General features: G+C 34.6%; 1 protein-coding gene across 1 annotated transcript in view; it reads right to left on the reverse strand.

Moving 5' to 3' along the window:
• Positions 1 to 2,403: 2,403 nt before the first annotated feature.
• Positions 2,404 to 15,517, reverse strand: part of PPIP5K2 (diphosphoinositol pentakisphosphate kinase 2) — a 50,248-nt gene continuing 37,134 nt past the window's right edge. Inside the window, exons 27-33 of the mRNA XM_069880413.1 lie at positions 13,531 to 13,704; positions 12,220 to 12,289; positions 10,007 to 10,126; positions 9,060 to 9,122; positions 5,119 to 5,250; positions 3,451 to 3,579; positions 2,404 to 2,792 (exon numbers count right to left, since the gene is read on the reverse strand). Of these exons, the coding sequence (XP_069736514.1) occupies positions 2,713 to 2,792; positions 3,451 to 3,579; positions 5,119 to 5,250; positions 9,060 to 9,122; positions 10,007 to 10,126; positions 12,220 to 12,289; positions 13,531 to 13,704 (768 nt within the window). The 3' untranslated portion in view covers positions 2,404 to 2,712. The remainder of the gene's footprint in view (positions 2,793 to 3,450; positions 3,580 to 5,118; positions 5,251 to 9,059; positions 9,123 to 10,006; positions 10,127 to 12,219; positions 12,290 to 13,530; positions 13,705 to 15,517) is intronic.

A 15,517-nucleotide genomic window follows, 5' to 3' on the forward strand; every position in this document is an offset into this window, starting at 1 on the left:
AACATAAAAAACCTACTCAAAAGTACCCTTCCTTTTTTAAAGTCTACATTTTTTCTTTAGCCATTTACTTATGGATTTATCAGCAATATAATTGCTGTAAACTGATATAGAAGATATACAGGAAAAATAAAAGGAACAGTATGTTACATAACAGAAAGAAGTGTTCAGATCCATACGTTCTGCCACTTGAATAGTCCTTTCCATTGGAATGGCTATTAAAATTCTTTGTTACATCTCTTCTGCGATCCTTCTTTGAACTCTGCTGGTTCTGATGCTATCAATCAGTGTATGACCATTATTTTTTGTATTTGTACCTCCCTAGACTCGTTTATGTGAGTTCCTACAAAACTGAACTATGAAACCACATCTATTTTTTCTTAACAAATTTTACTTTCTAGTATAATTTTATAGAGAACTCAAGTTTAGTTCTTTATTGTAACAAACATAAAACAGATATAGCAAGATTTAAAATAATTTTTTGTGTGTGTTTTGTCTTACCATCTGTTTGGTAATGATGCTTTATTTTTTAAGGAAAGGCTAAATGTTTACTCCAACTATATTTAAGGGTGGTAGTATTTCAGGAGTTACAGTCATCCAACCATGGATTTTCTGTGAACTTACTCTTTGACATCTGTGAATCGATTTGGAATGGGATGTATAATCCAGAAAGTTTAATGTGAGAGAGTCCAACTGCATACTGCTCAGTATAGTCCACATTCTGCCTTACTGCTAGAACAGTAATAATAAATAGAAAAGAACTCACAGTGGTTCTGTATTTAATGTTACCATTCTGGAACATGAGGAAGCACTGCAGACTGTGTGACTACCATTTAACTTTTTGAGGAGGATTTCAGTATAAAACTATAAATCCTCATTCCTTATAAGTCATATCCTTCCCTGTCAAAAGAAATTTTGGATTCTCTGTAAATTAATGGCATATTTGTAAATGTTTTTATACTAAGACGATTGAAATATACTTTTAAAAGAAAACAAAATAGAGAGAAGTGCCAGAGACCTTGCTTTTATTTAGAAGCACATAAAAAGAAGTTATGCCACAGCTTTGGTAGACTGGAATGATACAAATACTTAAACAGTATTTTTTTTAAAAACAGCAAACAAGTGTACATTCATTTGTGTTCCAGACCAACACTGTCAGTAACATAATTACACTACAGAAAATGAAATGTTTTAAGTATATAGCTCTGAAACCCTTCATATTTTGGTATTTCACCCGCATTTTCAGAATTAGTCTGCTGAAGCCATTTTGTGTGTTGTAAACACTGAAAACAGACCCTGTGGCAAAGTGAATATAATTCTAGTTACACTGGCTCTGGAAGTAAGAGCCCCAACCTAAAAATTTCACTTAGAAGCTATGTCTCCACAACTATAATATGAGAGGAATTATCTAACTTGTAGTTTATGAAGTCGGTTTTTAATAACCAGCCACCTGAATTTACAAAAGTGGACAATATTTTCATACATTTGGGATAATTATAATAATTCAATAATTTTTCATGCCACAGATAAAATCACAAAAACTGCTGAGACTGGAAGATTGTTCTACATAACCCAATAACTCAAAGTTCCACTGACTTACTAATGCTTCTCACAGCTCTTATGATATTTTTTTAATTTTTTTTTATGAGATCTGTTGTCAACCACCTAGACTGGAAGGAGAGAGATATGAAAATTCCCAGGCCATGATGAATCCTGAGTGTTTTGCAACAGTAAACACCGAGTTCAGGTAGACCACAGTGTCTCTCTACTCTGAAGGGATGATAACAAAGAATAGATGGAATTTTTACAATTTTTAGGATAAACTAACTAGCAGACCAGCTGTAACCATTTCTCTTTTTATAAAACCTGTTTTTTAATATCACCTTTTTGCAGAAACATATGGCAAAGCAAATACAACCATCTTTTTAGTAGACAAAAGAAGTTTTTGATAAAAACATATAAAAGACCGTTTTATCTGTGGATGATATACAGGTACCTGTACACAAGCATGTACACTAAACAACAAAAGAGAAGGTGTATTCAAATGTTACAGGTCTGATGTAAACACAGACTAAAACTGAGGAGAGTTAAAAGTGAAAATAGATTAACTCATATCATCATGCCTAATTATTGCAGCTTGTATGATACAAAAGAATTCAAATGCAGAAAACATCTGCTTATCTTCAAAACCAGGCAGAAGAGATCTCTTTGGAAATGCAGTTAAATTAAAAAAAGCTTCTGTCAAGATGTGTTACATTTTAGCCCACAAAAGAAGTTCACAGGAAGATTATAAACTCCTGAAGTTTATAATGACAACAGACTGCCTTCATTACAGTGACATCAACAGAACCACTGTAACATCTGTAACGTATACCAACCACTACACCAGTATTTTCTTTTTGTACAAGTTTACAGTAAATATTTGAAGACACTGAAAAGGTTCATGAGCAGCTTTTCCATGAAAGGTGTGCAGTTCATCAAGTTGATAAATAAATGTTTCCTGTAATGTTTTAGAAAATGAGAAGAGACATTTGACATAAGTATGCAGTGTGCACACTAGTTAACCATGTATAAACTAAAGTGCACTATGAATTGCAGGCATGAATAGCTTTTGAAAGCTCAGTGATTTAGTTTGATGCACTCTAAGAATTGTTTAAGAAGTTGCTTCCAGTTTTGTCTGATCAACTTCATTTCTTCTCAGAAACAATTTCATCTCTAAGTTCTTTCTACATCTACTGACGCCTCGCCAACAGAGAACTTAACATTAGATACACAAACAGAAGATCCAAGGGTAGCTATACAAATAAAGAAAAAAAAGTATTACGTTTTACACTTAAGAATATCCATGTTAAAAAGCATCAAAAGCAAGAAAAAAAGCCATTTATCTCACACAGAAACACATACAAAGATACATAATATCTAATGAGATCAGAAATGCAAAGGGATTTTGTTCTAGAGGCCCTCAAAACACCAGGACTATCCAAAAGCAGACAATGTAGCTGGCTGACAGTTCAGACTGAATGTACTGATGACTATATGCCGTCATCATGTTATTGGCAGCTTTAGTCATAGCCTGGTCACAGAGCTCTGTGGTAAATGTTTAGAAAACCAGAAATTCTACCATTTAAATACATAAGTGAATGTCCTGTGCTTGAAGATATCTGGAAATACTGTCAAAAAAAACCCCAAAACGCCATGAATTTTCCAGCCATAGAAATTCTTTAAAACACTTCAGAGGATAAGATAAAGTAACTATTAGCACAGTTTTACTGCTAAAACTATTTGTGAAATGCTATTGAGTTCTCACTGGCCCATGAAATGATGCCACTTGCATAGCTAGGGAACGTTAAGAAACAGTTGCCCTAAGAAATTATGCGACATATAAGAAAGAATCCTGCTGCTGAAAATAATGTAATGAAGTTAGCCATTCTGCCTCTGACAGAAGTTACTTACATAAGTTTGGTTTCTCTGTTGATATCCTTTCAGGCAAAGTTTCAAGTGGTGTTGGCTGAATTTTTGCAGGTGTATATGTATTTAAAGAAATTTTCCTTCCTGACAGTGGAATCATGTATGTTGGAGAAGCTGAAATGAGGCAGGGAAAACATGATACACATCATTAATAATAAAAATACTCTCATCTGGGCAAAACATCCAAAATAGCAGCCACAGAACTTCGTAACAGTCCAGCAATGCAGATGCCATAGTTATACAATCTGCAGCTCAGCTACTGATTGACTGTTGACTCTAGTGTCAAAACTTCAAAGCAGGAAAGACAAATCAAAAGATCTTTATGCCTCAGGAAGTGATGTGATAACTTCAGGCTTCTCAGGCAGCTAACTTATATTTCAGTAACAGCTGCCTTGACAGAAGACCGGCAAAAGCACTAATGCTACTTCTCATAGGTTATTAAGATTGCACTGGGATCCATAGTGCATACAATAGATTATTCTGTAGAAAACTTCCACGTTATAGGAAAGCAGTACAACAAAGCACCTATGGCCTCAGTTATATCAAGTCTAATTTCCAACCACTCCTTTGTATAAAGGTGGCAACCGGACCACCACAGAAGTATAACAGTTTTCTAAAAATATTTTTTCATCTTTTGTACTCCAAATTTTGAACTGATTTTGAAAAGACTGGCTTCCTAATTACTGTAACAAAGCATTTTAAATAGCTAAGAACTTTAAAATACCTGTAAGCCTCCCTGAATTCTTTTCATCAGTATAATCAATTTTCTTCTCTTCCTTGTCAGATATAGGAGGCTCACCATATCAAATTAGTTGCTGATTAAAATCTAAACTATCTAAAACTAGAATAACTGAAAAAAAGGAATCCTATAACAGGAAAAAAAGGAAAAATTCTAACCTGCATAATGTTTGTATGAGTTCTAGCAAATACAAATTTTCTGATCAAAGCAGGAACCTTTAGACATTTCATCAAAAAGAGTAATTTTCAATCACTTGACATATGAATTGTAAGTGTCCTAATACATGGTAAATCTGACCTTACTAAAACTGTTTCCAAAGACAGCAGCAGGATCACAATGTCTTTTCCTAGACACAGGCACATGGATAGAATTCAGTTTGCATTTCATTTCAAGATCACTTAACCATTAAACATGCAGCACTAACTACTTCAAAAAAAAGTAACTGCAAGGTACTCCAAGGGTGAAATCCCAAGTAATATTGAAAGAAACAGGAAATAACAGTTTTAAGATGTGAAACACCTGTAAAAGGCAAGACTGCTCTGCTGAGATTACTACCCAGATAACAGTACAGTATGAAGTTGGAAATACCTCATGCTTACTTAAAAAGCATTCCTTGCCATTCAGCTAAGCACACTACAGAGAAATTCTTTATGTGAGGAAATAAACAAATTATGATTTTATTAAATCCTTGATTTACTGCCCCAGTAAACAAAGACTTTACTTCAAAGAATTATGACAGCATCCATACTACAAAAGGATACTGTGAAAATTAAAATTATGATTTAGGGACATACTTCAGGTTGTTTTTAAAGTAGTAGGCTTTAGTTTACTTGTTAGCTGTAAAATACTGGAAAGATTAACTAGATAATATTCAACAATTTTAAATTAACATAATTATGAACTAAAATCAGTACATGTCTCCTGTAGATTTTCCCTTGATGGAGCAGCAACAGAGGCAAGAAATTCATCCACCTGCTTCAGAGACAAGGAGTTGTGTAGAGTTTCCAAGGGGCAAATAGAAGGCACCATGGAATACAGTTCAAAACCTGAAAGAAAAATTAAAAAAAAAAAAAAAAGAGCTTTCTAAACATAACACAGGATTTATGCAACTGTATGGGAAGTGTGCATTATGTAATACATGATAAAAAGTACTTATTTTAAATCAGCACATGCAGACATAGTAGTCTTAAAATCATGAACAGTAAATATTATAGGAGTTTAACATGATGTGCCAGGGTATACTAAACTAAAGGTACCATGTAACATACCATGGCATTCAAACCCCTGTACACATAAAGTGATCTTAAAACATCAAAACTGCTCTCTACTCCCGAATCAGTTCATGAAAGATCACTTTTCTCTAAGACAAACTTAGGAAATCAATAAAAAAAGAATAATCGGGAAATGCTTGTATTTCTCCTAATCATTCTCATATCTGGCACAACACTAAATAGATAACTCACTCATGCAAGTAGAATAGGATAACTATGTTGTCAACTGTTATCAGATAAGAAGTAAAAATGCTACAACTTCCAAGAAATAAATTTGCAGAATTCACATATTCTATCTTCAGTATTCTGTGAAAACAAACTGTTGCTTTAGAAACCAAAGGAAAAACCACTGTTAGCACTTTTGTACCCTGAGGTTACATTTGAACTTTGTAAGACAGTTTTAGACCTACCTTTAGACATTTAAAAACAGTACTAAAAAGACTAGAAGTTTCATATATTAGAAGTTATTGGACTTCGCTTTTCTACAGTAAAATTGATCATACACAAACTGTGCATATCCATATTACTAACATACTAAAAAGCACTTAAACATCTTGGAAAAGAACTGCAGTTCTCTTAAGTGATGCAGGTTTGATAACTCTATGAACAGCTCTTCATCCAATTGCATTTCAGAAGAGGAAAGTATGTCCATTCATGTGTTCAACATACAGCTGTAACATTACAACTTTGCAATTCAATACCACAAATTTACAGTTGCTACATTTCTCTTAAGATATTTAAATGAAGAAACAATAGTGAGTGAAATAATGTTTAGAATTTCAGTTCAAGGTTCATTTATTATTATGGTCATTTATTATTATGACTGTGAACTGTTCCCTCCCCTAAAATAATAAGCGTCAACATTCTAGCATTCCCCATTCACTCCTCATTTAGTATTTCCCATAGACAAGTAACTCAAAATTTCAACCCTCAAATGCCTGTATTTATTTGGATCCGTCACCCTGGCCATACTCAAATCTGAAGGACAGTTGCTTCAAATATACAATCAAGTGAAGTGTACTTAAGTTGGCTTCATTTACATAACAAATAAAAAGTTGCATTTCATGGAAACTTCGTTTTCATATACAAAAGAAACATCACCACATACTTAATTTCTTGTTTCCTATAGAGGCAGTAGCTAATCTTCAGTGTAAGCACTATGATGTTTGGCATACATATTAATATCCTAAATAACTACGCACGCATGCAAAGCGCAAACCCTTTCTTTGCATTACAGTAAAATATAAGATTTATCTCTTTACTCTGACAGAAGTCACTATCACTTGAATGAGAATTTATTTTTTTAGTTTTTCAAAGAACATAGTGGGACAATGTCAGGTTTTTAGTAACTACTACTGTTATGGAAAACTAGAAAGGACTTTCACAATACCCCCGTGCCTCTTAAAAGAAGAAAAGGAAAAAAGTTTTCTTCTTTCAGGAATTTCCTCTCCGTAGGTTCTTGTTCAGTTAGGAAAAGCTGCTGTCATACAGCCATATCCCAGAATGTTGTAGTATCTTTGCATCTAAGGGATATGACCCTAGAAATCTATCTGCATTGCTTTATTTGAATATTTGAATGACAAATATTTTATGATGTTATGAGAAATTTTAATTTTAGTGATGAAGAAGCCTGACGGTATCCCTTTAAAAAAACCAATTTCCTGTAAACTAAGAGCCCTTGAATTTTGGTAATATATATTCTTAAAGCACTGTCCCCATAAAAAAGGCAAGACAATGAAAGGGTTAACGCAGCATCTAAAAAGCCACCCTGCTGCCTTACATTTAAAAGCTACAGAGACATACCAATGGAGCCTAGAAATTCCACAGATGAAAGGGACCAGCACCTAAAGAGGTGTGGGTATTCTACACAGAGGCCCAGAAAATAAGGTAAAGCACTGTCAGAAGATACTTGTTTCACCATGTTCCTTGAACTAAAAAGATGGTGGGGAGGGTAGGCTGAAATGAGCCAAGAGGGTGTGATAACAACAGAAAAATAATGAAAAACAGAGTGAAAGGGACAAGGAGAATCAAAATGATAGTCCAGAGGACAGACAAAACAACATCAATATGTACTTATGTTAGTACAGAACCCTTGGAAACCTGAAATATCCTTCGGTTTCACCAAAGCATGCATGCTCACACAGCATGCATTAATGTTGTAAAACATGTGTGGTAGCACTGCTGTATTAAATGAATCAAAACAATCGATGCATTCATTAAAATCAATTTAGATCATTTTTTACAGAATACAGTCACAAAAAAGATAGTGCTAAATGGAACATGATGTAATCATATTATTAGATATTGATACTCAAATGCAATTCTTACTTTCTGACCTTGAATGTTTTAGAATATTGTTTGCTTTGAGAGTAAAGATAAAAAGTGGAGTCCTAACATTCCTACTTGGAATAGGACACTAGATAAAATGCAACCTTGATGGTATTAATTTGGCCTTCCTATAGCAGTTTCCCTTCAAGACGCACTGCAGTGCACAAAGTCACCGTGGATTCCAAATGAATATAATAAAGGACTACTTTGCTTCTCAGCAAAGGCAAACAAAAACTCAGTCTTTTTTTTTAAGATCTTGTTTCTAAGTGAATACATTTTGCATCTAACACAAAAACGCTGATGATTTCCACTGCAGTACCAATAATATCACCATCACTGTACTCAGCCAGCAGTCACTCACTTTTTAAAACTGCAATTAGGAAATCTGGAAAAGCTACATTAAGATCTGGTCGATGCTGAAGGCTGGATCTGGTTTTCATGAACAGGATACATTTTGGACCTATTTAATCATGTAGAAAGTTAGGCACAAAATATTTTGCTGAGGAAGAGAAAGACATACCTCTGTCCTGTGCGTTAAACCAGATTTTTTTTGTAACTATGGTAGACTGAAGACAAGTTAACTCTCACTCTTGAAGCGCAAGAGGTCAATGTAAGCAACAGGCAGCTCTCTTGCTGTGACTTTTAGTGCAATATTTAAGTAATTTGCACATCTGATGAACAAAGAAGTATGATAAAGTAAAATCAATTTTTGCCCGATGTTAATTGTAGCAATTTAGCAGGAACGGAACCAAAGCTTCCTCTTTAGTTTTTTTAATTTAGCATCACTTCAAGAAGATATTAATAAACTCTCGTTGTCAATTCAGTCAATTCAATTTTAGAATCAGGAGACTCCGGGAAACAGCTCAGCAGAAGAAAGATAATGAAGAAGCAGCAGCTATCAAGAACTGTATGCTCAATAAAGATCAGATTTAACTCTGTTCTTATCTTTCACCATATGGTCAGATCACACAAGAAACTTGGGAGGATAATTTATTACAAAGATCACAATTAACAGTAGCACTTCAATTTTTTCAAGGATTTTTCTAAAGAATGAATTTTGATGTTGTATTTATACTAATGAATCATAAAGAAGGGATTTAGGATATCTAATGATTACAAATATATTTGGAGTTGTGCTTGAAGTTAGGAACGACAGACGGCTGGATGATACTATACACCCCATATTTGAAATAAAAATAAAAGGGATGAGGCAAGGAACCTTTTGTTTTTGTTTTTAAAATAAAAGCAAAACGTACCATTGGTTGGGTGTCGAGCAAATGAGATAGAAAACCTTTTAACAGCAGAACCGCGTGTGGTGTCTGAGAAAGAGAAAAACAGGTACCTGAAATTTGTAACAGCTACCAAAAGAGGGACATTTTAAAAAAGGAAAGGAAGAAGAAAGAAAAGATGAGAAGGTATTAGAACTGAGTGGCATGCAGAAGGGACCAAGGAAAAGGGCTGAAGTCTAAGCAGAGGTTAAAAAGAAGAGGATTTGGACTGTGGTAACTACAAGATGTGTCATGAAGTGTATGAAAACAAGCAGAATGAGCTGGTGATTCTGGCATACAAGGTTATATCAGGTTAGAGTTGAACACTGAATAGTGAACTGGAGGGGCAAAACAGCATGAATACTGTTTCAACTCAGACTTATAAAGGTGTGCTTTGGCATCTTTCCATTCTGAAAACTAGTGAGAGAGTTTCTTCTTTACCCCAGATTATCCAAATGTGAAAATCCGCTCTTTGTAATCCAAACCCCACCAAAAAAAGGTCAGGAATCCTAAAATTTTCACCATCAGTATTTAAGCTGTTAGTATATAATTTCTGTCATTCCTTGTATGTGCTCCAAGTTATTTCTTTCATTTCAAGATCAATAAGTAATGGTAAATCCTGAAGTTTAAAATAAGAAAAGAATTTAAACCCCAAAATTTTGGTTTACCTAAACAATGCCCTTGCTGAAATCTCCTGGCATGTATTACAAGCCTGTGAGCTAGTGTTCAATTCAAGACAGAAACAAGAATTAACTATGCTATTAAGTTAAACACAAGCAAGGTACGGGCAGTAAAGAAGCAATAGAAACTCATACAATTAATACTAAGGCAAAGGATTCTAGGATTCCATTAAAATCAGTAACCTAGAATTTATCTTTAGAAGTTTCATGTGGCACATGGGATTTGTGCGTGCATGTGCGGAAGTGTGCACATACCATCTATGAAGCCAGAAGAAGTCAGCTTTTTACGATGAGTACGAGCATAATCCTGTAGGTTAGGTGCACTTGAAGAACCCCCGAGCACTGAGGTGCTAAACAGGCCCGCACAGTGAGACCCTGATGGGAGTTAGAGAAAATACATACAACAAACCAGGTGTTTGTCCATTCACATTTGGGATGCATGCAGCATGCAAGCACATGGCTCTTACCACACAAAAGGCAGCTTTTGGCAGTGCCTTGGACAGGTTCACAATATGCTTGTAATGTCAGAGTGGTACTTGTAGGATGAAACTATCATAATTTATTATGCTTCTACTCATGACATAGCACCCTCTGCTATATGTGCAAAGAGAGGACTGGCTTTAACAAAGTGAGTTCTTGTCCTGTTTTCACTTTTGGTAAAGAAAAGTTACCAGTTAGCATCAAGGTAAACATAACCAAAACAACAGAAAAAAAAAACGAGATGATGATGATGATGACGACGATGATGTTGAAGTTGTGTCCTTTAAATTCTGCACGTCTGAAACAAATATAAACTGGAAAAATACTGCTTATTGCTTTCATCCAAATCAACCTTTGAGATGACAGGCTGCAATGAAGTACTCCTATGTTTCCACAGTCTCAATATGGAAATATTTCCCTTCTAACCCCAATAAAATGTTAACCAAATTGGAAATACTCTATTCATATTTCAGCTGCCGTAATTTACAATATTGCAAACTGAAAATACCTAAAAGGTCCGTCAAGTTGAGCTTGTCTTCCTTTTGTAAGAAGACTTTTGTACATCTCCATGCAAGTGAGAGTACTTTTGTTACAAGTCATACATTCCTGCCACTAGGATGGGAGTTTTAACATATCACTGAAAGCCACAAACAGAAATATAAAAATAGCTTTTATAATCATCGACCATAAATGAAATTTATATACAACAATGAACACAGCGGAAGAAAATGTTGCATTTTTTTCCCTTTAGTTTTTACTATTAGTTGAAAGGAGAAACGGTTTTTCAATAAGAACATATCATTTACATTTTAGATAAGTAGAAGATTTTTTTTTTAGAAAACCAAATATCTATCCAGTGATATTTCCTTTCACTACTTTTAATGACCCATTAAGAGGAAACATTACTAGCACATGTGATCAATCACAGCCAAAATAAGTTGGTGCCTGGTTTGTGGCAAAAGCCTTTCACACCAAGTGTAATACCTTAATCTATGCACAGAAATACATCAACTTCCACATTGTGTCACACTGGCAAAAGAAAAGTTGTTTAACTTTAGAAAGCACGCAATAAAAAACACGACTTTGATAAACAAGAGCACCTGATGTATGCATTTTACAAAGGGAAAAATACAACAGGGAGGAAAGTATCACATAAGGATTAGACATACAAAAAAATACAGATCTTAATGAAGAAAAGAAAAGCGACTTCTAAGTTTATGGATATACCTTATTCATTTTCTACACTTCATTTTTCTCCATGAAAAGACACATTTACAGAAAAAAAGTGTAATATTGATTTACAGTAGTGCAAAATTTCCTATCTTTGCCTATCAGTCATACATACACCTGTTTTAAAGAAGCAACACTGAAAGCTGTTCTTTTAAAGAAGAACAACTGAAAAACACTAATTGAATTAAAATAATTTGAAACAAATCATTGAATTATAGCATGACTTACTCTAACACTGAAAGAAAGAAATGGATTTTAGGAGAGGAAATGTCTGCAAAACCCCTGATAGTTTCAAGAAACTCGAGGCTTTTTCTCCATCCCCCTACCCTCAGTAAAGCACCTCCAATTCCATCAATTGCCCACAGTAGGAAACATTAATTTTTCAAGAAAAGTGTTTTAACAGTTTCCAGTGCAGGTCATTTCAATCCAAACGATTCTTGCAAAACCAAAAACTCAAGTACTTAACTACATTATCTTAAAAAACTACTTTATGTTAAAATAATCCTTTGTACCTGTTGCAAGCACAGCCAGTAGTCTGGACAGTCTCAAATAGTTCACTCTTTTCAGTTACAATTTATTTAAAAATGTTTGCTGCAGAAAAACTGTCCAGTTCATAAGCAAACACTCAGTATATATTACAGATTACAAGTACTATCGGGTCCCATTAACATAAAAACTATTCAAAGAATGTACAACTGTGCAGAACAATGGACAAATGAAACCTGCTAACAAACAAAATTTCAATTGTAGGCACGTACCTAGACCACTCTGCTTTTGTTCCAGAATAGTTCTTGGTGTTCGTAAGTTACTATTGCTTTCTGATAGGACCTGAATATAAAAAACAGAAAAATATAAAAAACAGAACAGCAGCATGAAACATCCATTTAACTTGATACAGCAGCCTGTTTCAGACAGACAAGTGTTAATAAGCTGTATGATAAGTGTTAGTAAAAATATGTACAGGAAACACAAAAGATCATGCAATATCCCCTTCTGAAGGGAGTCCATTTCACATGTGAGTTCCTTGCAATGAAGTGGTGCAAAGCAAGCATTCAGAATGAGAAAGGACGCAGACCAAGACAGGTATGAGAACAGGTATTTGAGACATTTTATTTCATTTTACCGAATGCACTCTCCTAAACTGCGCCTGTATTGAAAAAAGGAGGGGAGGGAAGGAAAGACAGACAAGCTATTGAGGACACCATACAATCACTGATCCATGCACGGCCTCAATCAGTGTAATCTTCAGATGCTCACAGCCTTTACTGATATAAACTTTTCCTATGTAAACAGTTTTAGAAATTTCCACAATAAAAAAAGAAATTATGAAAATCTTCAAATAAAAAGGATATGGTTAACAGAACACCATCCATTGTCATACACGTAAACAGTATCTTGACATAATAAACCATGTTTAGGTCTTCACTGGTACTTCAAAAAAATTTACAGTTTCTTCTTTTTCCCTGCCTTTCCCCCCCAGATATTTAGAAAAACCCTCAAAATATTGTACAAGCCAATGGATGATGTACTGTGTTAGGAGTTTCAGATACCTCCAGACACAGAAGGCAAGAATTATTAGTGCTAGAATTTGTTCCCTGCAACAGTTAATACCAGGCCACTGAAAATATGATATATGCAAAACAAGTTTTGAATAGCAATATGAAGTACAAAATAAATTATTTTTAATGGTATTGGTTGCAATCATTAAAAAAAAAAAAAAGTTTTTTCAATTTACCTACCACCAAATTAAGCAATGCTGTTTTTAAAGTCTTAAAGGACAACTAAACCAAAGCAGAAATCTGTTGCATTAGGCAGTAGACTAAATCTTTTTTACTGCAGTAACGTTTGAAATTCCTATCAAGAAACCAAATTTTTAGGAAAACATGTAACGCATTCAGTGGAAAAACATGCACTTGCTCTTTTTCCCCCAAACATCCTCGGGAAGTAATTTTAAGAAGTGGAAGAATTTGCTTCAAACATAATCCATAACACGGGATTAGATGTCCTTAAAGACAGTTGGTTGCTGCTTGGAATGCATAATAACGTTTAATGAAGTAAAGTTTAAAAACCTGTTGCCATGAGCCAAAAATACTGGATGTGAAAGCCAATGATTTAGGGGAGACAGGGGAAGAAGTGATTTGTTCCCCTGATCTGCGTCTTCGACGCCCAGTACCCACACCACTGGTGTAATGCAGCCAGGTACCAATACACTCTGGGCTAGACACACTCAGGGGGCTCTCTTCCTGGAAGTGAGAAAGGGGGCAAAAAACAGCAAAGCATGCAAAGTTAGATTCAACAGAGCCAAATGAACAGAAAAGAAAAAAAAAAAACAAAAAAACCCAATCTTCTTGCATCCTTCTATATACTGCCTTGAAAACTATTAAACAGCGAATAGGGAAGAGTAATATTACAATATTAGAAGTTATCAAATCCACTTATATCTTTTAATCCAATTATATCTTTTAATACAACACTTAAATAAAATTTCTAGTAGACTTAGATATGAGAGAAAAATAATTGCTATCAAAAACTGATTAGTAAGTTTAAGAATTTCCCATATGTTGGAAACAACATCTGTGACCCCTGACATACTGTTTAATAGCTTTCCCCCTCTAAGTACATTAAACTTTCCTATTTCTTACTTAATAGTTTTCGTTTTCAGTCTATAACCTTATCTAAAAGATTCTCATTTTCCTAAGTGCCTTTGAGAATTTACAGCTAACTCACTAGTAGTAGTACCAAACTGAATAGTCTTAAAAAAGACCTAAAAATTATCTGATGCAGGACACCTACTAAGACTCCAAGGGAGGACAGTGTCCGGCTGAGTCCCTCATGCCCTACATCATTAGCAATCAACACATTTTGCAATACAGAATTTGATTACCAATGCTGCTGAGCTTTACTTTCTCATTTTAATTTTCATTACTCAGTCACAGTTGCAATCTGTCTGTAAATATTTTTGACGATACCCCAGATTAAACCTTCCATATGATATCACACCTGACAAGGATACTTTCAAATTAATGGACATAGGTGAAGAGAGAATTGCCTTACAGGAAAAAAAAAAAAAAAAGGTTCAAAGCAGTTGCAGTTTAAGCTGCAATGACTTTTTCTGAAAACTTGTAGATACCATTTGGCTTAACTATTCCAAGTACAGGTTTGGCAGATTTCAGTAGGCCAGACAAAACTTTCAATTCTACTTTTTCATAGTACATACTTTCTTTAGATGGGCTATTTTCTTCCAGCAAATAAACAGACAATGAATGCTGAAACATATTCTATCTAAGTGTATTTTATCTACGCAGTCCAAATTTAGCAATGTATGTTACTGGTATCTTTTGAAGATAACTTCTACATAACTTAAGGAAATGAAAACGGTTAAAAATTTGAAGTAACGGACTACGTAGTTGTGTGCAAGTGAACTCATAACTAGGAGGGGAGTTTGCATGATCATAGTGAAAACAGCTTTTAAAAATCAAAATTACTGATGTTGTGAGCATTTGTGTATGATAAAACTTGGAAATAGAAAATGTAAGACATTCACATTTATTATCTTGGTTAATTTATGGAAGTCACGTGAAGTTACACACATATCCTTACAGAAGGGAACCATGCATCTTTTTCTCTCCACACTACCAATAACTAAGTTATATGCAAATCTTCAATACTTTCAGTGCATATGAACAACCCACTCCCAACACAAACAGGAAAGGAAAAGCTTTTGTTGTGAATCTTCATTTCTGATGGTTCTGAGCAACTGAAAATGAGGCAACAAGAAGCTGTTAGTCTGCTTCTAGCATTAATATCACAGAAGTGCCACTATGCACCATCTGAAGCTTTGCCACTTCACCTTACAAATGATTTCAGTGATTCTGCTGTGCATTCCTCCACCTCTGTGACATTAAAGCCATACCTGAGAAGCGCACCTACATGTCATGGCCTTCAAGACAGGAGACTAGACTGTTCCAATGTTATCTAAACAATTCAGGAAACATAAAATCCCACCCCTTTAAAACAAACCTTCCAGTTTATTCTCTTACCTTCAGATGCTTGACA

Source organism: Phaenicophaeus curvirostris, chromosome Z (genome assembly GCF_032191515.1).
Source record: "Phaenicophaeus curvirostris isolate KB17595 chromosome Z, BPBGC_Pcur_1.0, whole genome shotgun sequence".
Taxonomy (NCBI): Eukaryota; Metazoa; Chordata; class Aves; order Cuculiformes; family Cuculidae; genus Phaenicophaeus; species Phaenicophaeus curvirostris.